General features: G+C 48.9%; 1 protein-coding gene across 2 annotated transcripts; it reads right to left on the bottom strand.

Annotated features, from left to right (window-relative positions):
* Positions 1-3,981: 3,981 nt before the first annotated feature.
* sptlc3 (serine palmitoyltransferase, long chain base subunit 3) lies at positions 3,982-27,033 on the bottom strand. Of its 2 annotated transcripts, XM_018740235.2 has the most exons (13): positions 26,795-27,033; positions 26,455-26,567; positions 24,079-24,270; positions 23,050-23,204; positions 22,733-22,881; positions 18,413-18,537; positions 17,328-17,421; positions 13,168-13,273; positions 11,956-12,175; positions 9,806-9,932; positions 6,586-6,721; positions 5,505-5,634; positions 3,982-5,337 (listed from the first exon to the last, which is right to left on the bottom strand). In XM_018740235.2, exons 2-13 carry the CDS (start codon positions 26,542-26,544, stop codon positions 5,251-5,253), a joined length of 1,611 nt encoding a protein of 536 aa, XP_018595751.1. In that variant the 5' UTR covers positions 26,545-26,567; positions 26,795-27,033; the 3' UTR covers positions 3,982-5,250. The 2 variants fall into 2 exon arrangements, with proteins under 2 accessions (XP_018595751.1, XP_018595752.1); XM_018740236.2 differs by lacking the exons at positions 26,455-26,567; positions 26,795-27,033 and adding an exon at positions 25,949-26,146.

A 27,033-nucleotide genomic window follows, 5' to 3' on the forward strand; every position in this document is an offset into this window, starting at 1 on the left:
GGCCTAGCGGCGCCGTTCTTCTCCGAGGACCCGGCCTGGTTCTGGTGCTCGTGGTTCAAGGTTCAGGACCCACAGGCCCACAGCAGTGAGTCCAACCAGTGGGAGAAAGACACTTTGACATCAGGGTCCCCGTTGTCCTCCTCCTGTCACTCCTCCTGTATCATACAAGCAGCAACTTGGTGAGTCCATCACCTTCTGGAACTTTACCGCCTTTACTGTGCATTTACTCGGCATTTACTCTGCATTTGCTGTGGCTTCTGCAGCCCAGCATCACCTTCTCATCTAAGCTGCATGACCACGGACATGAATTCTGGTATTTCTGGACCCCCTTCTGTGAAACATTGTAATTACAGCCATCACACCAGCAGCCTGGACTATTGACACAAGGCAGGTTGGGTCCACGGATTCATGTTGTTGGCACCAAATTCTGACCCCGACACCTGTGTGCCTCAGCAGAAATCGAGATTCATCGGACCGGACTACGTTTTCCGGTCTTCGGCCGTCCGGTTTCGCCGAGCCCGTGTCCGCTGCAGCCTCGGCCGGAGCGGGACCCGACGCGGTCTTCTGCTCTTGTGACCCGTGCTCCTCAAGGTTCGACGTGTTGCGCATCCCGAGATGCTTTTCCGCTCACCACAGTTTTAAAGAGCGGTCATGTGAGTTACCGTAGCTTATGTGTCGGCTCGAACCGGTTTGGCCATTCTCCTCTGACCTCTCTCATCAGCAAGGCGTTTCCGTCCGCGGAGCTGCCGCGGCCCCGGAGGGCGGGACGAGCACGGGCTGCGTGCGGAGGATTTGCGTCACTGCGCGGACTTCCCCGCGGAGGCCGTACGGCTCCCGGGGGCCCCGAGAGCGGCGCGGGCAGCGCGACGTGTCCCCGGCTCCTCTGCGGTTCCCCGCTATTCCATGTCCCCGAACGTCTGCAATGATGGCCTATGGTGGCGCGGCGCTTCCCGGACGAGACCCCAGGCCATCGATGACACCAAACTTGTTCCTCAGGCTCCTTCCTTCTGCACATAAATTGATTATCTTGAAAGCATCCTGGCACAGAGAGTAGCGAAAATGAGCTGTTTTAATGTGCAATTATGGTTATGGAATCTCAACAAAAATGTTTATTTGTGATGTGAAGTGTCAGCGTTCGCATCCCTGCTGCCGACAGGCCAAATTACGTCCTGTTTTTTTAAAATACGGAGAACTAGGACGATCCAAAGTCCATTTTAACAAATGGTTCGGCGTGCTGTGATTTTGCTGATTGCCATCAGTATACTCTGTATATCCGTCCATCCATCCATCCATCCATCAATATTTTGCACACCTGTCTCAGGCAGTGCTGGGCAGTGGCGTCTTCTGTTCCACCATGAAACCCCACTGAAAGAGTGACACTGAACAGCACCCGGAGAATCCGCACCTCTGGAAAGCACTGGACAACTTCAAAGCGCCAGGCCCCCGCCACCCCCCATTCCAGCATGGCAGTGACATGCCATTCCAATCAGTGTGCAGCACACGGGCCCATGGTTCAAAAGAGCAGCACTAAAGGAGTGCAGGGGCCGCCCGCCGCCTGCTCTCTGCTCTGCGGGACAGGCAGATGTTTCCTGCCGCCGTGCCGCGAGCCGCCTCTCGAGTTGTCGACCCCTTTGAGGGAGAAGAAAGGAAAGAAAAAAAGGGGAATTTCAGTGGGACATCTGTTTACCAGACCCCCGTGCCCATCTGACACGGCTGGGGCCCGGCAGAGGAGTGGGCCGCGGTAGAGATGGAGAACCTTTCGGAGCCTGCTGGACTTCGCAGCCCCGTCCATCGTCTCGGAGCGACGAGCGCATCATCTTCACACCCTTTCTTGGATGGGTGAAGCTTGGGAGATGTTCATTTTGCAGTTTCCCACTCTCTTTGAGGAGAGAGTGAGAGCAAGAGAGAGAGAGAGTGTTCCCTGGCAATGGAAGAACAGCAGACACGTGCTTACATGGCCCACCAGTGAGCTCATTAGTGTCACACGGGGTTAAACATAACTAAATGGAAACTGCCGGAAGCTGGGACAGGAGCTTCGCTGTCCCGCAAGTTCATTCTGTGAACCCTAAGTGATCTGCGGCGGAAGAGTGCTGATCTGAGAGGCGAGTGAGAAAACCGCCATTAAACCTTTAAAACATGAGGGAGCTTCTGGGCAGGGGTTTTGGGGTGGTTGGAAAACAGCCTGTGTTTATTTTCCCTCCTTCCTACTGTCCCTCTAAAGGAGCCTCTTGCCATTGGAATGTGGATGATGAGGGGAGAAAAAGAAACCCACGGATGCCCTCCATCACCCCGGTCAAACATGAGAGGAGCTGCAAATCACACTTCAGGGAGCCATCCTACACGAAAGCCAAACAAGACGTCCCCTGCTGGCGCTGCGGCCGCGGGGGAGGCGCCGAAGGCCACACCGGAGCGACTGGCCCAGCAGCCTCCGCTTCCCCTTGGAGCGCAGTCTCCATTTGAGCAGGATGTAGGGCCTCAGCGGCCAGCGGGGATGCAGGGCTCGGCCTTTGGCTCTCACTGGGAAGGCCGCACGAAGTAACAACCCCGGCGCTGGGATACCTTGTAAACTGATCAAAGGGCCTGCGGAGACCCCCCTGTCCCCCAGGACCCCTGCCGGTGTGGCGCATCAAACTCATCAGCGCGGCCTCATGATCTTCAGTGTAAGTCACTTCCCACTGTACAGGTACAGTAGCAGTCAAATTTTGAAAACAGTGGCTTGAAACTGGATTTGCCTGGGGCAGGAAAACAGAGATTAACATTTGGGGAGTGGAAGTTGGTATTATGGACCATTGAATGAAAATTGAAAATGTTTTGGGTCCAATTGGTGAGAATTTTTAAGAGATAGATGGTATGAGTGAGAGTTGAATCTGTGTGGTTCAGACTGTCCAACGTGGAGGCGGCAGCATCATGCTGTGGGGCTGCTTTACTTGTGACAGTTGGTGATCTTTACCAAGTCCATGATGATCTCAACCGGCTTAGCTCTCATATCATACTTCAGAAGTATGCTATTTGGACAGCATTACAGCAAGTCCTTCATTCTTCAGCAGGTGACTGTCCACACCTCAAAATTGTGCAAAGACTGTCTGGAAATGCAAAATGAAGCACAACTCTACCAATGTCCTGCACTTAAAGCATGGTGAGTTACAAAAAAACCAGTGTACTCAAATTTCTGACTGCTACTGAACATGACCCATGGTCCTCCTGACCAAGTGGTTCCCTGATGCGGTAGTAACCCCCCATGGACACCTATAGGGTCAGAATCCTACCTCTACTTTTCACATACGCAGGACTGACGTCAGGTGGGGCCTATGGGATCTGGCACCCCATATTTCCTTGAGCTCCAGTGCGTATCGTGTCTCCCACTGAACGGACGTTTATCAGTTCTAACGTCACGAACAGATAACACGCAAGCCGCTCAGGTCACACAGCACCTCCGATTCTCCTTTGATGGGTCTCCCTCAAACACGAGTCTTATAAGCAAAAGGCTGCACTTTAAAGGCTCCTTTTGACTGCAGTGTTTTCAAAGCCAGCGGTTTATGTGTTATTATGACCGCAGACCAAAGCCGGCGCTGCACGACGTTCGCCGCAGCAGGGTGAACGAAATAATACATAAATCTATCCCTCAATGCTGCACTGGGTCCAGCCTTGTTAAACGCTATCACTATGGAGTTTTTTGTGATGGAAAATACACAAACAGCATAATGTGTGCTTGAAAAAATAAAACCAGTGAGGACCAGAAACAGTGCGACAGCTATTGAAAAGTTTATTACCTGCCTAAATTCCCTTCGCTATCAATCAAGCGGTTACCGCACTCCTGGAGAATGCTCAGCTCCGCACTAATTGCTAGTTCAAGTTAACATTGGCTTGTATGGCACATTCCCAGCATGCTTCACTCCTGGGGGGTCAGGCTCTTGTAGGTGTAAAAATTACGTGTTTTTGACTGATCGAGGGGCAGTGCCAATGAACAAGCTGAAACTTCTATTTTCTGTTGTGCAAGAAATTTTTTTAATTTAATTGTGTGTCAAAGACATAATAGCTGCATGTTCAGCTTTATGGAGAGAACAGTGGCAAATGCTGTCAGTGGCAAATTTTGTTCAAATGAAAATACACAAAGGTGAAACGACCAACATTTCACGTGGGACCCAGTGCCTCGACATTTGATGCAGGACAACTGTCCTGCACAACACTTTATGTATGTCAGTCAAAAACAGGAGGATGTGGTAAACTGAAATGGGAGATGTTCAGTATATTCAGAGCAAAGACATGATCCAAAATTATTATTATTATTATAGCTAGCACTGTCTGCAAGGTGACAGACAGAATGTGAATTTTGTGCACAAAGCTTCTCACAGTGATTTACCCATTTATACAGTGGGGTAATTTTTACTGTATCAATTTATGATGAGTATCTGAATCATCTCTAACCACAACGCCTCCTGATGACCACTTAATGAATGCTATAAATGGAGCTCCCAAGCTTAATTTTATTGCTTTAGGGGAAAAAGCAGGAGCAGATTTATTAGAAATGTATTTTCTTTATGCGCAGCCACCACTTGAGATATAATAAGCTGCACTTCACAAATTGTTTTCGGAACACCTTCATCCCACCAGGGAGGATGGTGAAGCCGTGACCAGGACAAGTTGAAAAATTACATAAATATTACAAATTCGGAGTGCACTCCAAATGAGACCAGAGATAAAGGTCTTTGTAAACTACCTTGACCAGATTCATATCATTAGTGGCAAAGTTCCAAATTAAATGAAATTTCACCCCACCCTTTCATCTGAAATTACAAACCAGTTCATGATGGTGGTCTTTCATGAAGCAAAGACGCGTGCAATAAAAAAGCATAAAAAACAAGTCACTGTTTCAAGGATGCAGGTTGTGCAACTGGCGGATGGGTCGGTCAGAGCGATGATTTGATCCACAAACTGAACTGGATTTCATTTTTCTGTTGCTGTGCACTTTGACCTCCCTTGTTCATGAACACAAAAACACTTCTTCAGTGCTTTTAGCCTAAAAAAGATGCTTATCTAGCAATAAAAAAAACAACAAAATAATCATATTTACTATGAACACAAGTGTAGTAAACATACAGGGAAAAACGGATGAGATACAGAGTTTTGCATCTTGGTGGTCATAAAATGACTGTCCACACGGTCATGGACATTAAACTGTCCAGCACATGTAAATGACTCTGACGTCCCACAATCCCACTGCTATGCTGACCAGGGGGGGTCCTTCCATCATCAGCTGTCCAGTTCAAACTGAGTGCACTTCCGGCGGGAGAACTTGAGGCCCAGGTAGTCTCCAAGTTCATCTAGGGAACACAGCACCTTAGAGAAGGCAAGGTTTGGTCAGGTGTGTGCATCGAAGCTCTCTCTCTCTCTCACACATATACACCGAGAGGACAGAAAGGGTAAAAGGGCAGAAAAAAGACGCAGGTGGAGAGAATACAGCAGACAGCTGAACACAGACTTGCCCCCCAACACCGTTGCCCCACCTTGTCCAGCATGTCCCGGGTGTGGGCTGAAGAGACGCAGAAGCGCGCCCGAGCCTCGGTGATGGGCGTGGCCGGAAAACCTACCACCACCACGCCAATCTTGCGCTCCAGCATGGCTCGGGAGAAGGCCCTGGGGGAGAGAGCGGACAGACTCGACTCAGCTCAGCTCTTCATGCGCACACACCAAGTGGTCCAATCCAGACCAGGGTCCCCACTCAAGGAGACAGAAATGGCGCCTTCTGTGTGACAGGCTCTGTGACTGTACCGCTGGGGCTCTTCCCTCTGGAAATGCCCCAGAAGCACCCTGCTGAGATGGGCTCTGAGTCGAACCCGGCTGGAAGCGGGCAGAAAAGTGAAGCTTCGTGTTTCCACAATGAAATCCCCTCGGTGTCTACGCTTAGTCCTTCTCTGCCTTTCCTACTAAATCCATCCATTTTGTACAGTACAAATAAAATAACACAAGGACAGAAACATTTGAAGTGGCGTGGCGAGGCTGGATTCGTTTCCGGAAACATTATAAATCCAGCTAAGACGCTGGAACGCAAACATTGTTTGTGCAGTCAATTAAGGGCCGTGTTTTATTCAACTTCCAGGCAGAGGGAACATGCCACAAAAAGGCAGGAGGCTCACACTGGGTCCACAGGCTGAGGGGATCTGAACCAGAGCCGGGAACAGAGAGAAAGGGAGAGACGGGTTCTGAATCCGCTTTCTCCCAGCATCCCTGCAGGTGTCCCGAGTCCGAGCACACGCCTTCGCTAGACCTGCGCATGTGGAATATAAGCTTACGCATGTGTCAGCGCTTTCTGTACATTCTATGGTATTTTTAGCCCAAGTTCGGGGTGCAGCTGGCATGCCTGCAACCCGTGGCCTGGCGATGCGACTCCGACTTACCCCCGCCCTACCCCAGCCCACCCCAACCCACCCCCAGCCAGGCGTCCGGCTCCCGCCAGCACTGTGCCGACGGCTCGTCAGTACAACTGGCACTCGAATCACTGTCAGGGTGATCCTCACTGGGGGAGGGGCCATGCCTCTTTTACACAGAGGGTAGATCCTCCTGACCTGAACCCCCCCAGCAGCTTACCCAACTTTCCCTGGCATGTAGAGTAGCAGTGGGACCACAGGCGAGTCCTGGGAGCCGTAAATGATGAAACCAAGCTCCTGCAGCCGACGCCGGAAGTACCTGGTGTTCTCCGCCAGCTGGCGCACCCTCTGAATGCCTGGGGGGTTGAGGAGCAGAGGGCGTGTGGGTCAAAGCAGCATTTGGGAGGGTACAGGAGACACCTCTTGCTCATTATTTCTTGGCTTTCAGCAGAGTCTGGGACGAGGCGCGAAACCGCGAAGGTGAAAGTGGCAACCTGCCACAGGTACGGCACTTCTAGCTGACCGCGGTATGTCAGACAACGAAATAACAGGGAGGGAGCTAAGCATTTGGGTGGTTGTGCGTGTGGAACAACAGCACAAGGTGAATTGCTGCTCCTCCCCCTGAGCCACAACCGGTGCTCTGGTTTCAGCTGCACACGGGTAGACAACAAAGCAGATGAAATTACCTTCGCTTATTCCCACCTACTGCTCCTTAACTTCTTTAAGCTCAAATGCAGACATGGTCAATCAAACACACAACACACATACATTGTAACATTTTTGTTTTATAAGGGAAGCATCTAAGAATGTGACACTGGACATCAGAGCAGTGAGAGAAGAACAGAAACTGCTTTGGCACAGAGCAGATTAACCCTTTTCCACAGGTCCTAAATCGCCTGCGGCAGCTTAAAGCTGCGAGGGGCTTTGGAGTGGCCTGCGATGCGGTCAGAGCGAGGCTCCTGCCATCTGGCCCTCTAACACAAACCAGAGAGAGACATGGAGATCAAAGCTGGGGGGCTGTGGAGGGCACGGGCCCCCCGCCCCGTGGCACAGCCACTGAACAGCTCCTGCAGCTTCAACAACCAGTGAAACAGTTGGCGAGAGACCAACTCAGAGTGCAACTGTTTACGCTGCAAACCTGCATTTGTTTACTGGCTGTTTCTTTAGGGAGGTGGGACTTATTTCTTCAGAGTCAGGATAGAAGTGCTCGGTTTGTGATGGTCTGCACCACCTGGCTGCACTCCAGATACAAGCTGGAATCTTGACGGGAATCCAGGGAGGAGTGTCCAGAGACACCACAAATCACCTGCTTTAATGGCCCCCACCTGGTCCCCTCTCCTGTAAAACCCACCGACTGCACTTCAGTGGACTGCGCTGCTGGGACCGAACCCAGCAGCAATGGCCAAATGTGGAGTTGACACCCGGGGCACCAGTAAGACCCCCGGCTTCTTTCCAGGAGGGGGAGGAGAAAGCATCCAGGGTTAGTGGGTCTCAACACAATCACATCGACACATGTGCACCCGCTAGTAACCTTGACCCCCAGAACCTGTACTGCGGCGTGCAGGACATCTCAGGCTGGACGATGTGCAGTCCTGAACAGATGCTCTCTGTGGGTGGGGCTGTGGGATGGGCTGACTTGGGGGGGCACAGAGAGGAGTGAGCAGACAGTCCGGTTCAGGCAAGATGTGAGCCGGAGCACAGAGGGGAGCTGTTCCGCAGAGCATTGGGAAGGCAGACATCCAACATTGACGCTTTGGCACCGTTGAGCCTTGGATACGGTACAGTGTTTCCCTTTGATTACCTGGGAACACACTGGCAGGTATTTCAAAGAACAAGAACGGGCACTTGTGAAGGCCCTGCACTGGGGGGGGCACTATCAAAGGGAAGGAACCCAATGCGGTCAAACACCTATTTGTCGAAATCAAAACAAGTCACACACACACACACACACACACACATTATCAGAACCGCTTGTCCCTTACAGGGTCACGGGGAACCGGAGCCTACCCGGCAACACAGGGCGTAAGGCCGGAGGGGGAAGGGGACACACCCAGGACGGGACGCCAGTCCGTCGCAAGGTACCCCAAGCGGGACTTGAACCCCAAACCCACTGGACAGCAGGACTGCGGTCCAACCCACTGCGCCACCGCACCCCCTCAAAACAAGTCAGTAAAACAAAAAGAAAGGAACCCAGTAGCCTGTGCTGAACAATGACTGATAAGTTGCAAAAACACGAGGCTCACACTCGAGCCCGGTGTCATTGATTTGGACTCGTTTCAGATGTGCTTCGGTTCTGTGCCAGACTTGGGTTTTACTTGCTGGGGAAAGGTGAGTAAGGAATGTACCATGCTCTGCCTGCAGGAATGCTGTTTCTGCTGCCGGTTCTGTACCCCTGTCTCTAAGCGCTGGGGACCCTGAGGACCCGGATGTGGTGCACTCTGCACTGGAACTGTTCATGGGCACTGGGCCACTTGGGCTTCCTCCTCCCTGCCTCTGATCTCAGATGTTAGAGGGGTGTTGGCCGGGTGGTTGTGGTGTGGCCTGCGGTTTCTGTAAGGTCTCCGTCAGCTCCTCGAGGGAACGCTGGTCTGGAGCGCTGCACACCCAGCCCGAGGAAGCGCTAATTTGCTAACCTTGGCCTACTGCGGTATGCTTTACATTGCTTTAGTCCTTAATATCTACTCGATTTGAATGCCCATTTGCAAACTGTCGCATATGATGAATATCTGGCTCGAAGCACAAAATTTCACTGCCTGACTCAGACCCCCACCTTGGGGTGAGACCTGCATGCGATTCGGGGCTGGTCTGGACCTGATTTTGGCCAAAAAAAAACAGCTTTGTGTAAACCCCACTTCTCTCAAGCCAGCTTTGTGTTTCAGCATCGACTCTTCATCAGACATAGTTATAATCGTTGCCTCTAAGAACCCTGAACATCTGGACCACAGCACATAAGCCCGTACAGAGAAATATGTGTATTGCTGGTAATCTTCTCCAACATTTGCAGCATGTTCAGAATAAAGTCTTCCTTTAGTCACATTTACATTCTGCCCCCTTTTTACCACTTTATACAAAATACAGCAAAATGCTCCATGATTCATATGGAACTTGATCTACAGTAATTTACAGTAAGTTACACACTTTCCCACCACTGAGCAGGGGACAGAACCAAGTGACTGGGGCCATCTTTGTTTTGTGGTTCTCCGCATGTACCAAACACGCCGGTGGGGCTCTGCAGCGTCAGGCATTGTGCCCTCCCCCACCGGCAACCCTCCAGCACAGGTCACGTGTGCTGCCAGTGTCACTTCCCAAACAGACCCCCAGTAATCGCTAGCACATTGTGAAAAGGTTTTGTGGCGGTGGGGGGATTTCCTGGAAATGCTCGGGAAGGTCAGTCTGGGCGCTGGGTGGAAGAAGGGGCAAGGGGCTCCGTGGAAACTCACCGACTGTCAGTCCGTCCAGTCCCATGATGCACTTCATCGCTCTGATGATCTGCCTGGCCACCGGTGGGGACATGGCGGTGGCGTAGGCTGCGCTGTGGGAATGTGCCCGCAGGTAGTCCACAAGCTCCTGGAAAAGATGGACATAATAGGCTGGTCAAAGATAACACTTAGCTGCATTCTTAAAGTGCCCTAATTGTACAAAACATAATAAATATTGTACATTCTGTTAAAGTGTTCCATTTATTTTCATTAGCACTAACAGACACTATGCTCATTATTACGGTTTATATAGGCTTATGGCCTGTGCTCCAGATGTTCAGGGCAGTTAAAGGCAACGATTACAGCCGAGCATCTGATGTGCAGGATCGATGGTCAAACACAAAGCTGCCTTGAGAAAAGTGGGCGATGCGTCAAGCTGCTTTCTGTGTTTCTCCTCACCTGTGCAGAACGTGCAATACTTCATCACCGCCACTTGGGGTGGGGGGTGGGGGGGTGGTCATTGAACACAATGTGGATGCTTGACGGAACACCTCACCAAACCACACGTCGGCTAGAGGCATTTAACTGTCATTTACAGCACTTAAACAGTCTGTAATTTCCACCAGAACATGAACCTTTAGATGAAACACAGAAGCCGTTATTAAATCACAGGCCCTAGTCACTTGGATTGCTGGACAGTTACAAACCTTACTCTGCTTCAGTGTAGGCTGAGTTAATCCAGACTGCTTAGAGCACGATAAACGCAGGATGGCCAAGACAGGTTAGACGTCGGGGGACCTGTCCTCTGATGCCACTGGAGGTATCTGGCACTAAATGAGTCAGTGGCCACGTGCCAATGAAGCATCCATTACTCTGTGGTTAACACCCCTCCTTCTTTGTGGCAATGGGCCCCACCCCCTTCCAGCAAGCAGCCACTGGCAATGACCCCCCTTTTTCATGGCCATTGACCCAACTCCTCCATTTCTATGGCCGCTGGCCCCACCCCCTGCTTCACTGCAACAACTGGCCCAGCCCCCTCCAGCTGTGCCTCAGGGGACTGCCTGGTCCAGGCTCCAGATGTATGGTTGGAGGTTTTTGGGTTGGGTGGGGGAATCTCCTGAGTGGACAAGCATCTGTTTCCATTTAGGGTGGGAGTATTTGAGCAGGGGGTTAGTGCTCACTTGCTCTCTCTCTCTTATCCTTCTCCAGGATACCATAGATAAGTGAGTTAAAAAATCGTGCCAAAAATCCCCATTTCCCCTCCCTACCGACTGACATCTGTACCACGAGTGTGATGGGGGAGCAAGGTAAGGCTGGTGGCCTTGACACCCAGCTGACCAAGTACCGGAAGGAGCACCTCTGTCCACTCCAAGATTTGTGTATGTGTTGCTGGGAAGTACGGTACATTAGCTTGAATAAAATACACACATGGGAGTTCAGCGTTTTTTCTCCTTCCCCAAGTCCTGAGTGAATTGATTTGATGATGGTTAATTGATGCCGTTACACTGGGGTTATTGAATAATGTCCTTATTTTGGTGGGCCTCAAAAAGAAAATCACTGCAAGTCATCATTTGGTTTCCAAAACATCTGCTGATGCTTCTGAATGGCTGCATAAATCTGTTTGAAAATCGGAGGAGTGGGATTTGAGGCTTCATCTGTACAGCAAATCGCAGAAATCAAAGCCCCGTTGTAGACTTTGCCCTCACAGCTGTTTTTTTGCCATTGGCTTTTATGGACGTGGCACTGCATGTTGGGATATCTGCATATGAAGATGCTGGAAGCATTTCAGGTGCCTTATTAAGGTGTTTTGGGGATGGAATGAAAATGGTGCTGCTTTGGCACGGCCTCCTTTTGTCTAGTTCGCTGCACAGTTATGTGCTCTGGTCTCTTTTTTCACTTTGATTTTAATTAGGAAATAATGAAAGACACAGTCCTGTAATGTCGGTGCCAGTGATGGCGAGTGACAGGTCTGTGCAGGGAAAACAGATGAGGTCCTGACACATCGCTTTCTAACACAAAGGCCATGGAGAACACAAACTGGGCTCTGATTCGGGAATGAAGGTACCGAGTCTAACTGGTGTTTTGCCCTCATCCAGTACCATCTGGCCTAAAGGTCCAATGCACGGATCCCAGTGTTGGGCCGCACACCCCAGCCACCCTGTTGGACCTACCTTCTTCCCAGCGATGTAGCCTCCGGCCGCCCCAAAGCTCTTGGTGAAGGTGCCCATGAGGACGTCCACGTCGGAGGGGTCCAGACCGAAGAGCTGGGTGACGCCACGCCCTGTGGCCCCCACAGCCCCGATGCTGTGGGCCTCATCCAGGTACAGGTAGGCCTTGTACTTCTTCTTCAGAGCCACGATCTCTGGCAAACGCACGATGGAGCCCTCCATGCTGGGTGGATGGGCGGAGGTCAGACATGAAGACACACACATCCATCAGACCTCAGAGCTGCGGTTTAATCATGATCGACTTTTATTTCCCCTCATCTTCAAAGCCTCGCCAGCCTCCCTCATCCCCCCCGACCACCCGCTACAACCTCGCCACGACCACACGGGCGGCGCAGCCCCGATTATGCTCCTCTGCAGTTCTTGTAAACCGAGTGACACAAGGAGGACTTCCTCCTCCGGTGGTTTGCACTTCAAAGGAGAAGCCTGACATGTTGCCCTTAAAACTCTCCTCCTTTATCAAGACCTTTTCATGTTCTGGCAATAGGTGCTTGAAACACCATTTCCGAACATTCGGCACCCCCCCAGGCCCCCACCCCCAAACCCTCAAGCCTCCCCGTTTCCAGTGATCTTACTGACACCGATAAGAAAGGGATGATAAATGCGCAGAAAGGGCGCTCCTGTGCAATAACACTGTAACACAGAGAATTTCAAAATCCTATTAAGGTAACTAACATACAGAGACAAGTCACATGGACAGTGAACACTGATGCATTTTAGATTTTATGGAGCTCTCGTTTCATTTATAATTTAACTTGCTCCTCATTTCAAAGCCGGGGCCATCAGCTCGGTTATGCCTCACAGGACTGCAGCTGCGTTGGCTGCGCAGACTCGTCATTTGGCCGGACGGGGAACAGAGTGTGAGGAAAGAGACAGGGTGAGATCAGAAAGAGTACACACATCGCACTGTGATGACCTCACTTTCTGGCCCACTGCAGCACGTACTGGTCGGCCAGCATTCCTACCTGTCTATTAGGGGGCACACCCACCCTCTCCATCAGTACAATGTTCTGTGCATTGAGATCCTTTACCTGCTATTTTACAAAACCCTGGGCTTGCGAACCCCCTTGGGGTGGGGGTGGGGGAGTGGGAGGGGTCGGGTGCGAAGCTGCAGAACGACGCAGGGTTTGGAGCGTGTGGCATGGACACTCAGCTGACCTGTAGATTCCCTCCACTACGATGAGGATTTTCCTCCAAGGTCGATGGGTGCGGGGCTGTCCTCCCATTATAGCCTCTTTCAGCAGCTTCTCCAGGCTCTGCATGTCTGACACACACACGCACACACGGAAGGTCAGCTCAGTTCAGCTTAGAGGACAGGTCAAACCCATTGTTTCAGTCCAAAATCAATAAAGCACAGTGATGGTCTCTAGCTGTGTGTTTGCCTTATCAATAGCTAATAGTGATGGAAAACAGTGACCAAGAGGTGGTTTTGTTTCTCATATCAAGAATCAAACTCTCTCTGTCCCTCAGAACTTCGGAATCCCTCCCAGCATCCAAGAAGGGTTTCAAAACATCTGAGAACCAGTTCTGTCCTGCTCTCCTGACAGCTCCTATAGAAGCTACTGAAGGGATGTGAACTAGCACTATGGTGGTGTCAGATTCACAAGATGTGTCAATATAACTGCAAAACGGGCAGCACGATGGCGCAGCATTGCTGCATCACAGCACTTGGCTGTTCGGGTGCAGGTTCGAATCCGGCTCAGTGTATGTGGAGTCTGCATGTTCTTGCAGTGTCTGCGTGGGATTCCTCCCACAGTCCAAAGACATGGAATTGTGGTGACTTGGCGATGCTAAACCACCTGTAGTATGAATGGATGAGTGAGAGCATGTGTGTGGCCACCCTGTGATGGACTGGCGTCCTGCCCAGGGTGTATTCTCCCAGTGATTACAAAATAAGCTCCAGCCTACCATGACCCTAACCAGAACTGGTTAGCAAAAATGAGTGTGTGTCTAAAGGTCTTTGTCTGATCTTGATGGTCTTTTGTTTACTCTTGAGTTGTGCATCACTTTTTTGTAGAAAAGAATGATTAATGAATAACTGTAATATAAATGTAAATAAGGAAACATGTTTGGCTTCCAAGGGGGGGCGTGGTGGTGCAGCGGGCTTGGCCAGGTTCTGCTCTCTGGCGAGTCTAGGGCTCGAGTCCCGTTTAAGGTGCCTTGCGATGAACTGGCGTCCCATCCTGGGTGTGTCCCCACCCCCTCCAGCCTTGCACCCCATGTTGCCTTGTTAGGCTCCGGTTTGCCGCGACCCTGCTCAGGACAAGCGGTTTCAGCCAGTGTGTGTGTGTGTGTGTGTGTGTTTGGCTTCCAGATGTCTTTTCTCCCCCAGCAGTGACACCTGGAAGTGTGCTTAATGACAGGAACAGAAGTACCCAAATGTGTCGTCAGCCCTGTAATCAAGCAGAAGGAGCTGTGCGGCGGCTCTCCAATAAGACCTGGTGAAAGGCGCTTGCTCAAGTGAATGAAAGGAGCTTGAGCAGCCAGTGACCAGGAGTCCTAGCTGCTGCTACCCCAACACAACGACTAGATGGCGCTCTTTAACAAAACTTACAAATAAGCTCGGTACCATTACAATTATTAATATTTTTAGCAGTTTTTTCTCCCTTACAAGACAATTTTGTGCATCAGAACAACAGCATTTAGGCCCTTACCCTTTGTGTATTTAGATAGACTGCTTATTTTTAGTGAAGCAATTCAGGAACTTTGCTCAAAGGTTTATCAACATGAACAATGTTCAACAGCCTCTTCTAAAATTAGGTCCAGTTCCATAGCTATCATGTCGTCTGTATACTTCCATAATAATAATAATAAGTTTATGACAAGGAAAATGGACTGCAGATATGATAAAAAAGATAATTACTTGTTTAAAGAAAGGGACAAAGTCAGGAAATGGGAAGGGGTTCTGAGAACCTGCTCAAAACACATGTTTCCCAGGAGGCCTTCAGAAAAATGAAAAGATGTCTCTGTATGTGGCATTTTAATAAGAGGGCTTGTGTGGTACATCACACAGAGTTTGAAGTATAATGCAAAACAAATGGGAGAAGAAGCACTCGGTTGCACTCAGATGCCGAAAAGACGGGGCAAATGAGCCTCCGAATGTGCATCTGAGTGCACTTTGTTAAAGAATTCATGGTGCTTTTATCTGCTGAAGCCTGCATGCAGAGATTTACATCGACGCTGGAGAAAAATAGATAGGCATCTTCAAAATCAGCACTTTCCAAGCACAATTCCAGGAATAAACATGTAGGACTACACATCCAAAATAACAACCCGCTTTATTTTTTGTGTGCGCACCTTCCTTCTTTCTCCCTTAGTAACAAGAGTGACAAGAGCAGGAGAAAAAACATCAGCGCGAGCAGCACCTGAAGTCAAAGATCTCCACTAGACTTGGTGGAAAATGAAGAGCAGCACTGATGGAGCTCAATTTGTGATAAAAACTAGTACTGGTTCTGGTATCAATACCAGCACCGGTCCCAATGGGTGGACTACAGGTTTGCTTAGTAGCATAAGGCGCGCACACACACACACACACACACACACACAAAATACTATAACCCTCCCAGGGAGGACAAACAGACATTAAAACTGTCAGCGCAGCCAGGAAAGTGAGGTAATTCCTTTTCATTTATAGGTGACATGGCAAGAAAGGCGGCGGAAAATAAACATGATTTAGTGGTACGCGGGAGCAGATTACGATGGAAAATGGATGTGGGCGCAGATGGCGGCGTGTGGCGGCTGAGGAGCAGAGGGGAGAGAAGATGTCGAGCAGAAGGGTCTGCCAGACCTTCCCCCTCTCCTTGGCACAGGAGAGAGCAGACCCTGTCTGATCTGGTGTGAGTAGACGGGTGCCCTGCTGGGCGTAACTAGACAAGTACGGTTTCCAAATGTCCCCACCGTGTCTGTCTCAGACAGTGTGGATGCAGGTAGGGTAAGCAGAGGACAAAGTTCGGAGAGAAAGAAAAAACAAGATAGCAATGAATAACAGGCAAGCGCACGTTGTTTTCTGAGGGAGACCCGAGGGCGATAGGCAGGGCACGTGTGAAGAACCTGTGGGTGGTCACTTCCAGGTGTTCTCCGCTCCGCAGTGCACAACTGACAATGCACTGCATGAAAACAGGACAGTTCTGGACCCTGTGAACGCAGACCTTAGGACTGGAAGCCTCTGGGATACGTTTGCTGCCTTGTCTACATGCACACAATATGCCTCCACCTGTTCTCTTATGGATCTCTCTGGATCACTTTCCTTCCTCTCAACAGCATTTGTTCCAGCAAAATCCCCCATGGGCACTGTTTTGTCTGAAATGTAGCCTTGTTTCCTGATGCACAGAGCAAGCAAGATGATTAATATCATGTAACCATATATTTTATACGCTAAAAACATTTGTTCTTGACGTTTATTGGCAGGCTGGATCCATTCTGTGATGGGCTGCATGGTCAATGTTGATCAAGTAAGCGAGAACCAGAGAGAGTGCTCCCCGCCTCCATCGGGTCCCTGGCGCGGAATTACGTGGGGTGACGGTCACAGTCAGGGCAGGAGTGCAGATTCACCATGGCACTGTGCTTATTACCCCGGTTATGCAACAGTCATGTTGTGCAAAACAACATCAAACTAACTGCAAAACAAACACATATAGACACACACACAGCACTGCACCTTTGTCTGCTCGAGGGAAGGGGAACACTCAAACACGGAGGGGCAGCAGGGCAAAGTCAGGCAGTCAGGAAAAGTTGGCCTCAGGCTGACAGCTCACGATCGTGCAGTAAAAGGCTGTCTGACCTTCGACCAGGACGGTTCAACCGCAGTAATGCACGAGTGTGAGCCAAGCAGTGTGTTACCGCAGTCCTGCCTGTGCGCTTCTTCACAGATCCAATGCAGTACTCTGCACCTGGACCTCTTCTCCGGGGCGGGAAATGGTCTCAGCTGCACTCCAGACTCTCATAGGTCGACCTTCTTTTCTCTCTGTCATTTCCAGGTGTTTAACACCCTAAGGCCCCAGCTGTGCAGGCGGTCCGATGTGACACACACAAGCATTTCGAGAGTGGCTCTAATTAATCTGTAATTAAAGCTGAATCTCTTTTTGCGATACCATCCTTGTCATTAAATTAGGGAGAAGTTTGATCCAGATAATTTTCATAATATTTGGATGGTCTCAGAGAGATGAACTGCCAGAGCCTGATTTAATTACTGGCTTGAGGTCAACAGACTTATTATAGTTATTGTACTGAAAGCCAAAATCAAATAGACAGCAGACAGCACTTAGCTTTAGCACTAGGCCCACCCCAGCCCCACCCCAGCCCCACTCGCTGATACTCACTGTTGTGTTTGAATACCCGGATGGTGGCCCCTGACAGTCTGGCTCCCAGGATTAGTGAGGTGTGGTTCAGCTCATCACTGAGGATCAGGCAGCCCTGCAACAAAAGAGCAAACCACTCCAGAGTCACATCCCACAGTAATGTATGAGTTTTGCTCTTTTCCCAAACTTGTAACTTCCTACATCTGTCCAGGTTCTCTTCTCTAGAATCTGTGCACTATCTGGCCCAGCCCAGGGTACCCATGGGACTCTGCTCCCTGTACATGTCACATCCTGGAACCCTGCAATTGGGCTCCCATCCAGTGATTCATCTGACCTCCGCTGTTGTCACAGTCTGATGTGATGGCCCTGTGACAGATGCCATAGTACCCTCCGAGTTCTCTACAAAGTCCCGGCGCCTGGTGGCAGTTGGCGAAGGAGTGGTGTAATCGGTCCACAGGGAGGGAACCCCGCCTTAGGAGTGTGGACAGATCTTGTCCCCTGTAGCCTAAACCTCATGCTTGGACCCCCTCCTATTTCTGTCTCACTGGCCCCATTAGTCCTGGTAAAAGAAACCCCGGAGTTTCGCCACAGCCAGCCTGGAATGTCACCAGTGCCCAGTTGGGCTCCCAGGGCCAGTAAACAAGCCCTCCAGTGATGCTAACAGTGCCCACCCCCTGCAGTCTCCACTCTTTATTATGGTAATTACTGCCTCCCACAAGGCTTGTTTCTGATTGTTCGTCTAAATTACTGTGCTCTTTTACATCCTTTTATTAATTGCTCTTGACATATATGCCATATTTACAGTGGCATTCCAGCAGGACAACAAAATTCACAAGTGCCCAATTCAGCCTTAAGTGGTGCCTGATTACAAAAAGAAAGATACAAAAGACAAATGAAGTGGGATTTTCACTGAGTAACGCAGCTGGTTCAGCTGGCAGGATTAAGAAGGACACACTAAAAAAGCAGCAGGTGGAGATGGATCAACAACTGGACAAATTTGCTGGATAAAATCTCTTCTGTGCAACTTAATAATAATAATAATAATAATAATAATAATAATAATAGTAATAATAATAATAATAATAATAATAATAATAAGAACCTACCCTGCTGACCAGGGCTGGGATGTTCATGGAGTTTGTGGCGAAACCCATTCCAAAGGTCATGGCCGACTCAGCCCCCAGGAAGGAAGCCACCAGCTCCTCCAGTTCCTGGTGAATGTCCAGGTTGCCTGTGTGGTGGGACAGCAAGAGTCAGCGGTCATCCCTGGGGCGTGCTCAGTCGGGACAGAGCGACAGGCCTGAGCAAAGCCCTTCACACAAATATAATAACACATTTAATAATAGCACAAACGCCTTGCTCCCGGGCTACTTGACTGGGGCAAGACTGGCCACCACTTGTAGGTGACTGCAATAATTCAGTCAAATTTATGTATCTATCAGGGTTACCAAAAGTCACAACCACTTGGTACCAGTTCCTTTGCCTCCCCCCTGGAAGGAAGCCCCATTTCTTGGTAGACACTAAAGATCAGTGCCACACCCACGCTGCCGAACCAACGCGGAACACCTGGGGCACGACGCAGATTGAGGCATAAAAGGCAGTGTCAGACCAGGAGCTGACGTGGAACCTTGTTCAGCCTTGCTGCCTCCTGCCTCCTGAGTAGTGCTCTACTCCTTCCTGATTCCTGATTCCTGATTCCTTTCCCTGTCCTGTAACCCTGATCCTTCATCCTTGTACCTCCTTATGATCCACGACCTCTTCCCTGTTTGCCGACCTTGCCTTTTGGATTGTCCTTGTTACGACATTTGCGCCTCGAAAACCCATTGCCTGTCCTGTGACCACGTCTCTCGGATTTCCCTGAATAAACCACGAATTCCATTCCGCACTTGGTCCGCCACTTCCTTCCAGAACCGGCCATGACAGTCAGACTCACAGGAGCCAGTGAATATAGTGCTGCACATCATTAATTTAAATGTGCAGGTGTAACTGGTGAAAAACATTTAAATTCCCTTTGTAAATGCCAGTAATTCACACATTATTTGATCTATTGATTTTGTCTGTTACTTCCTTGAGAAAGCTAACTGTCCCCCAAAAGCAACACCTTGACAATCTGAATGCGCTCTCTGCTTTGAGCGTGTCTGTGCATTAAAGTGTGCGGTGCAGGACCATAATGCACTGCAGAGTCATCTTAAAACACTTTGGTCTCTTCCTACACTGCAGTCCAAACCACCTCAACCACCATCACAAACACTCTGAAACACTGCTGCTCACAACTGTCAAAAAAGAAAAGAGAATGAGAATGATGGTCTTTAAAGATCCAGTTGCCCCCGGTTCCTGCTTTGTTGCAGGTTGGTGTCAGCCGTAGCCCAGCGGTACCACTGCCTGGTGCAGCAAGCCTGCCAACAGCAGCTTGCGTTTTGACCCTGACTTTGCCCACCCGTGCACTGGAGCTGACACCACCCCGAAGGCCATGGTCAGCCAGCTCCTTTCTGCTGAAGCCCTTCATGGAAACAGGAAGTAGTGGTAAATTGGGGTCAGGAGAGAGATGTGGAAAGTGAAATTGCCACTGCTTAGCGAAACACCTCTTCCGCAAAACACTGTGGTTCAGGCAAGTGGAGCGGTAACACACAGAGCCACTAGAACTGACTGGGCTGCATTCAGAGGATGCATCTGGCTTAGGCAATGAGACGGTTAAGAAGCTGAGCAAACAATCAGGAACTTGTAGGTTTCAAGCCCAAGAAGGACAGGTACAGGCGAAACCCAGACTGCTTCAATTAATGTGCTCTGTGAAACCACAACTGTTGTGACACAAGAATGCAGGAGAGGAAAGCAATGAAAAGGAATGCCTTGCATTTTCATTCCTCACTCTTACACTCTAAAGCATCTGCATATTTGGGCAGCTCTCACTATACAGGTTCCAGGCTCGACTTGCCTCCATGCAGCTGTCGCTGTCTGTTGTGATTTTACCCAGGTAAACACAAATCTGCCTTTTTCCCTTTGGGTGAGTGAGCTGGCTGCCGTTCTCTCAAATCACCACCCACAGGCCTGTGGATGGAGCTGGGTGAACGGCGCACTCCTCCAAGACCATTATGCAGACCAATGAAGCTTGCAGCCCGCAGAGTGAAGCGAAGCAGGGAGCTCACATTGGAAGACTTGTTCATCTGTGTCCACCCTTCTTGAGTCAGTGGCAAGGATGTTGTCCTTGGAGGAGACGTAACAAGAGGGTAATTTCCCATGACTAAACTGTGAGGAAAGAAGAAGTAACCACAAAAAGACTGTAAGAGAATGGTATGAGCTCCCTATGAACCCATTCCATCTGTACCTCTTGTTTTCCAGACCAAAGTCTGACTTACTACACACATCGACTTCAGCTGTTCTGAATAGGAGGATGGACTAAGAGGGTATGGGCTTTGGGATCATCAGACAGGTGAGCACATCTCCACTCCAATGTAAAATAACATATGTCTCTAGTTACTCAGTGAGAATTACAAACAGCCTACACCTTTATGGGCTTCTCATTGGTTGCATCATTTTTACATAGGTTGGTTTTGTTCTTCCTTCAGTAACACTGATTTGCTGACCCAACATCAACAGGCATCTTTACAGGGCAGTTAAGCTTTACCGCCTTGGTTTATTAATTTCCATCTGTTAATCATTCCATGAAATGTGTAAACATATACCTGCAGTGATAATTTTTGCCTCTGTGAATGAGTGACATGCAGAAACACCCAAAGTAAACCAAAGCTATTCCACTGAGCAGGTTATTAAAGGTCATCGTGGACACTGCTCCACCTTACATCCCAGGCCTTGGTAATTGCAAACTAGATTTAATGCCACCTACACAAAAGCAAACACAGACACACAGATGCACGTAGACACAGATGTACGCACACACTGCCAGAGGGTTTTATAGCTTCTGATTTTAAATTCATGCTCCAACTTCATAAATAATTTAAACTTCCATAAGAAGTGGAGTTTCTTTATTATTCCTAAAGTTTCCCTCGGATACAAAAACAATTCTTTACAGAGCAGATAAACAAATAAAGCTACATGTATCTGGAATAAATAAAGTAATACAAATTAATAAAGGACATTTGTCTTTCTAGTGTTAGACAAATGATGATGTGAAAGTGCACTAAACTGAATCTAGCTTCAGACAGGCCTGTACAGTAAATCCTGGCAGGTTTTACTGTTGTGCGAACTTCATTCAGCACTTGGGTGCAGAATGAGCCATGCGTCCACAGACTGATTTCTCACTGTTCAATGCTCTTAAGGTAAGTAATGAGTATTTTCTTCAAGGTATACTTTAAAATAAGTGCATTCTACAGACAGGTAATGACTTAAGTAAAAAAAAAAAGACTTTGACCCAAATATAGACATTTATGGCTCCTTGGTCAGGTTTCCTTTCAGTGTCACCAACAGGGCGAGGCGACATTTCCTGTTTTGGCACCAGCTTCATGCGGGCTACCGGAAACTTCTGTCCATGACACAGCCAAAGAGGCAGCAATAGAGCCACGGAGGCGCCAGTCAGCGAGGCAGGTGCCCATTGAGCACCTGTCCAGGAAGCTGGACCATGCCTGACCAGACTTGAAAGAAGTAACGTTCACACGCTGGTCTGACCACTGCTTCGTTGATCGTTCTTGGTCTACCAGCTGTGTATCTCACATCTCTGTGATCCCCGATTTTATCCATTATTTCACCTCCAAGTTAAAACAGTACAATTCAACACCTGCTAAACAGTAGATAAAACACTGAGGAATAAGGTAAGAAAATCAAGGCACTTTCCACTGCAGCAAATAGAGAAGATAATGGATGGATGCAGCAGGAAATTCACGCCTTTTTTCTGCTAAGTCTGCACTTGGCCCAGAATGAACTGACCGTAATTCTTGGTTAGCTGATGTTATTGGGTGAAGACCTCTAACTGAGAAAATAGCTCAGAGAGCCCATTTTCCTGTTCCTCTTTCGGCATTTGGTACAAAAAAGGACAGGTTTTCATCCTGCTGGTTAGCTGCTTTTTTAACAATGTTGGAGAGCTGCTTGCATGAGAAGGCCATTGGGTGAACCTGTTAAACTGTTCAACCACAGACATAAAATCAGCCTCAGCTTCTGTAAATGTCATGGTGCAACTGCAAATAAATGTCATTGGTGACTTCTTCTGAAGAACTGGATTCAAATGTAAATACGCATTTGGAGGAGTTGCCTGAAACAAGCATGTGATGACTGCAGCCGTGTTTATGGATGAACCACAAAACACAGGAAGGAATGCCCGGTTTGACCTGTCATGGGAGCTCTGTAAACCTGAACCAGTAAGGAGGCGTGGTTAAAGCTTTTGCATGTTCTTTGTCTTTTTCCGAATCTCTGAGAATTAGGGCAAGGCCACAAACACAGTTGACCTACACTGGCAGATGGGCGGCGGAACAACTTACCCATTTCCTGGCGGGTGCTACACACACCGATCCCATACTCCTTTGTTGCATTCGCCACGGGTTGTAGGAATTTCTCGTTATTCTCAGCAAAGCCCAGATAGTTGTAGGAGCCCATGTTGATAACGTTGTGTATTGTTCTGCCTGTTAATCTATGGAGCACAGATGTGGACCATGTCATATTTCAGGACTCTCAAAGTCATTAAATCTCTGGAAAGCAACAATTACGATCATTAAACAAAATGATCATTCAAGTCGAGACCTACCCAACAGGAATACATATCTATTCACATGAAAGACTACATGGGCACCAGTAATACCTGAAAGTCCAGTTGTAGTCATCAGAGACCCTCTCCATCAGATCAAACTCTGGGCCAGGCAAACTGCATATTGGACGATTCCAGTTGTCGCGGACCCTCATGTACAGGTTTCGCGTATAGAAGTTCTCAAAGTCCTGGTAAAGCGGAACAAAGTCCTGTACAAAAAGGAATGATAACAAGCATATTTCTATCTTCAGAAATCTTTGCCCCACTGAATGCCAATTGCTCCTGTATTTATTAAGCTGTACCATGCTGCACCAAAATGGAAGGCGTGACTGCAAGTGGTTTTTAAAATTGTCAGCTGTCACCGTTACAGCTAATGTCAGGCTAATTGCGGTTGCTTTGTGATGCGCAGAAGTTTGCTCTCCGGAGACACAGTTTGACAAAGAGCTTCTGCTGAAGAGACAGATCTGACATCATGTCTCCATCTTGCCATCTCCCTGTTGTCCCTAACTACACTTTGAATGCATGCGGTGAACTTCTTTACCGTCTTCCTGACAAAGCAGCCATTCTCTCCCCGATAACACCTCGCATGTCCCAGTGTGACCGGGACAATGTTGACTCAAAGGTCAAGATAGAGGCAGAAGGATGGACTATTTTGCAGAGTGAGCACTGTGTTCTGCGGGACTATGGCCTGTTTTTCTCTCTTCCTCTGAAAGCCGATCTTCTAAAAATCCCTCTAATCACCCATATCTGTGAGGTATTATCCTTAGTTGGGAGTCTATTCACTTTCCACCACCGTGAATGTTAACTAAACAGACAGCCACTGAAAACTGTTTGCTTGTAGGATGAGGGAAAATGAATCGGCCGAGCCTGAGAAATAATCTAAAACCCACTGGGAATTAATTACATCTTTACCCTGTTTACTCTTCCATTCCATTTCTCTAACGGCTTACACCTTAAACACCGTGAAAGATCACAGTCACCTTACGAATGTCTGGAATGATTTGCATTCCACTCTGAAAATAAGACCCACGGAGACAGCGTTGCTCTGGTGACCCCGCTGCGGTGCGGACTTAGCCCTCTGACCTTCTGCTCGTCCCTCTCTTGGGCGAGGTGACACTTCTCGAGTCCGACGGCTCTTAGGAAGTCCCGAAAGTAGCCGAAGAGGGTGACGATGCCGAAGCCCAGGTACGTGAGCACGGCCACGTACATGGGGGCCTGTTCGAAGCTCTCCCTCTTGGACCAGCTGTGGGCGACTCCGTTTGATTTGCCATTCTCCTGAAGGAATGAATGAACAAGTACATCAGCAGGCACAACAGTGGTTAAGGAACTGGAGCCAAAGGTGAGAGGGGTCATCTTAACATGCTGATGAGCCACCTGACCAAGACAGTCTTCTTGAGCTCAACTCAACAACTACCCTGGACAGCACATGATATGTGAGCAACCTTGAATGTCACATATAAATAACATGCATGCTTATATATGTCATGTACACATTGAAATACATTCTAAATACTTTCAATTAATCATAAATTTTTTAAAACAAATTCTGTACAACATTTTATTTTTTTAAGGCACTGGTGGCCAGCGGGACCCAAGAAAAAAAAGCCTCCTATTACTGTCATTATTAAAATTATTAATCATTAATGCTGTGCCTTTAGATTTTGAAATTCTGGCCAATGCAGGACATTTTAAATGTTAAATATTATAGCAAAAATAAACGTGGTAAGTAATTATATGACAGGATGAAAGCAGAAGGCTCTTTTTGTCAGTAAAACAGTTCGAATTAATAGAATGCCTAATAAAAATAAGCCACAGACACGAGCTTACAGGAAATTTACCGTAAATTCACTTTTTTTTAAAATAATACTTAAAGTGTTTGGTAAAGAGACTTACTTCAGTAGTCCTACAAAATAGACTCCTTAGCCTTATGTCCCTCATTGCCGCTGACAGCTACCTGGTGCCTCTGTTGTTATTTATATTTATATTGATGTTGTATTTGTTTTATTATATTACAGGCTACAGTCACTGTGACAGACAGACAGAGTGTAACAGTGTTGTTGCGTATCGTATCCACGTCGTACTACGCTTGACCGGCAGAGCGGATCGATAAAAACCTCTTGAAACGCATTAAAACTTTTCGCAGTTCAAGCCCTGACTGGAAATCGGGTGAGAAATGACCACTTTTGTACTTTTACCCACTAAAAATAGCGGACAAACGGCCCCCTCCTCACGGGACCTGCTAAGCAACCGCCGAGCGTCACATGTGACGAGAACGAACAACTGGGCCCCGGGCGCGCGCTGCCGCCAAGGTGATGGCCACGCCCACATCGCGCGCAGACCCCGCCCAGGCCCCGCCCACACGCCGCGGTGTCATGGAAACGGGCGCCGAGCTCGGCGAAGTGACCGCGATCGTTCGCATTGTTTCGCTGTGCAGCGCTCTATTGTACGTGGACATTTTTTGGTATCTATTAATTCAGGTTAAATTACAGTGCAACGAGCTCCAGTGGTGCCAGCAAACGCTGCAGCTCAAAGGGCCCGGTCATGCCCTAAATCTTATGTAGCTTATTTTCTTCCCCAGAACAATCATACTTAAAATGCTTTCATCATGTGACACAAATACAGAACTTCCAAGGTATCTAGGGAATGTGGTTGTACACAGAAACTGAGCTGACACCTTTGTTAAAGGGAGCAGTCTCTGGCTAACAGGACGCTGTGGGTCTCACCTGTCTCTCACTCGCCTGTCTCTCACACTCACATGTCTCTCACACTCATATAAATCACCATTACCTGTCACTCAGATTCAACATCCATTCACCTGTAACTCATATCAGACACTGTTAGCTGTCACACATTTGAAATCCACTTGTCTGTCACTCACACTCAACATCCGCTGACCTGTCACTCGCTCAAAATCAGTTACCCGTCACTCTCGTTCAGCTGTCCCTTAACCGACCTGTCGCTTGCCCGCTGTGTTCACAGCGTCACTCGCACCGTGTCGTATAGTGAGTGACTGCTGCGCACTCGCTATATCACACTTTCCCATCCTCACGTTACGACCAAATGCAAATCTGCCAAAATTGCACAAAGTGCCATCGCACACTTTTGGCACGAGTTAAAAAATATGCGCATTTCTGTGGATAAGAGTCTTATTTCCAGTCAGGCTGTAATTTGAGCCGTGCACTGAGCCCGCTCACACACAGCGCGCGTGAACACACACTCTCCTTCATATCTGCACCATCAGCAATGTGATGGCAAAACAAGTTGACTGCACTGAGTACAGTACAGTTAGTACTCTACACAGCATAGGTTACAGTCCACTGGCTGGAGGACACAGAGTACAGGACATTGTTGGGTTCAGCACGCTGGTTATTAGGTAGAGTACATTGAGTATGTTAAGGTGTTACAGACGAAGTTCTGCCCTCACCGCGGTGGAACAGCAATGTCTGGAGTGATGCTCACCTGACAACTCCCGCAGAGCCTGTTCCTGGAGGAGCCGCTTCCATGCAGGTCCTGGCTCCCTTTACTCGAGACATCAGCCCTTCTTGCCATGCCGGCTCCCTGCGAGCTCCACACTGAGAGCAGATCAGGAAGTGAGAGTTCACCACGCGAAACCTGTTTGACTGGGTTCTCAAAGTCAGGGCGACTTCCTTATGTGGAGCCTCTCGCTGCCTTGAAAACTTTACAGTGGGTCATCTGCTCCTTGTGTGAACTCTCGCCGCACTGCTCAGGCGGTGAACCTCCCAGGTGTGTCACGTGATACATTTATGGGTCTAATACTGAGTTCACGTGCCGATGTTACCTTTAAGTGGCCCCTATCGCCTTGGTGTGGATGCCTCATGGAACCTACACCCCCGTTGTTGGTAGAACCACGGTAAATGGCGCTCCTCATTCGCCTAGTAAGTCATGCCAGCTCTGTGCCCACGCAGCTTCCTGCAAGACACTTCGTTGGGTCATTTTGGCGTACAGGAAGAGACGGTATTGCAGAAATCCTCTCTCTCCATGTGGCCCGGGCTCGTCTGAACTGAAACTGAACTGGAA

This window comes from Scleropages formosus, chromosome 4 (genome assembly GCF_900964775.1).
Source record: "Scleropages formosus chromosome 4, fSclFor1.1, whole genome shotgun sequence".
Lineage (NCBI taxonomy): Eukaryota > Metazoa > Chordata > Actinopteri > Osteoglossiformes > Osteoglossidae > Scleropages > Scleropages formosus.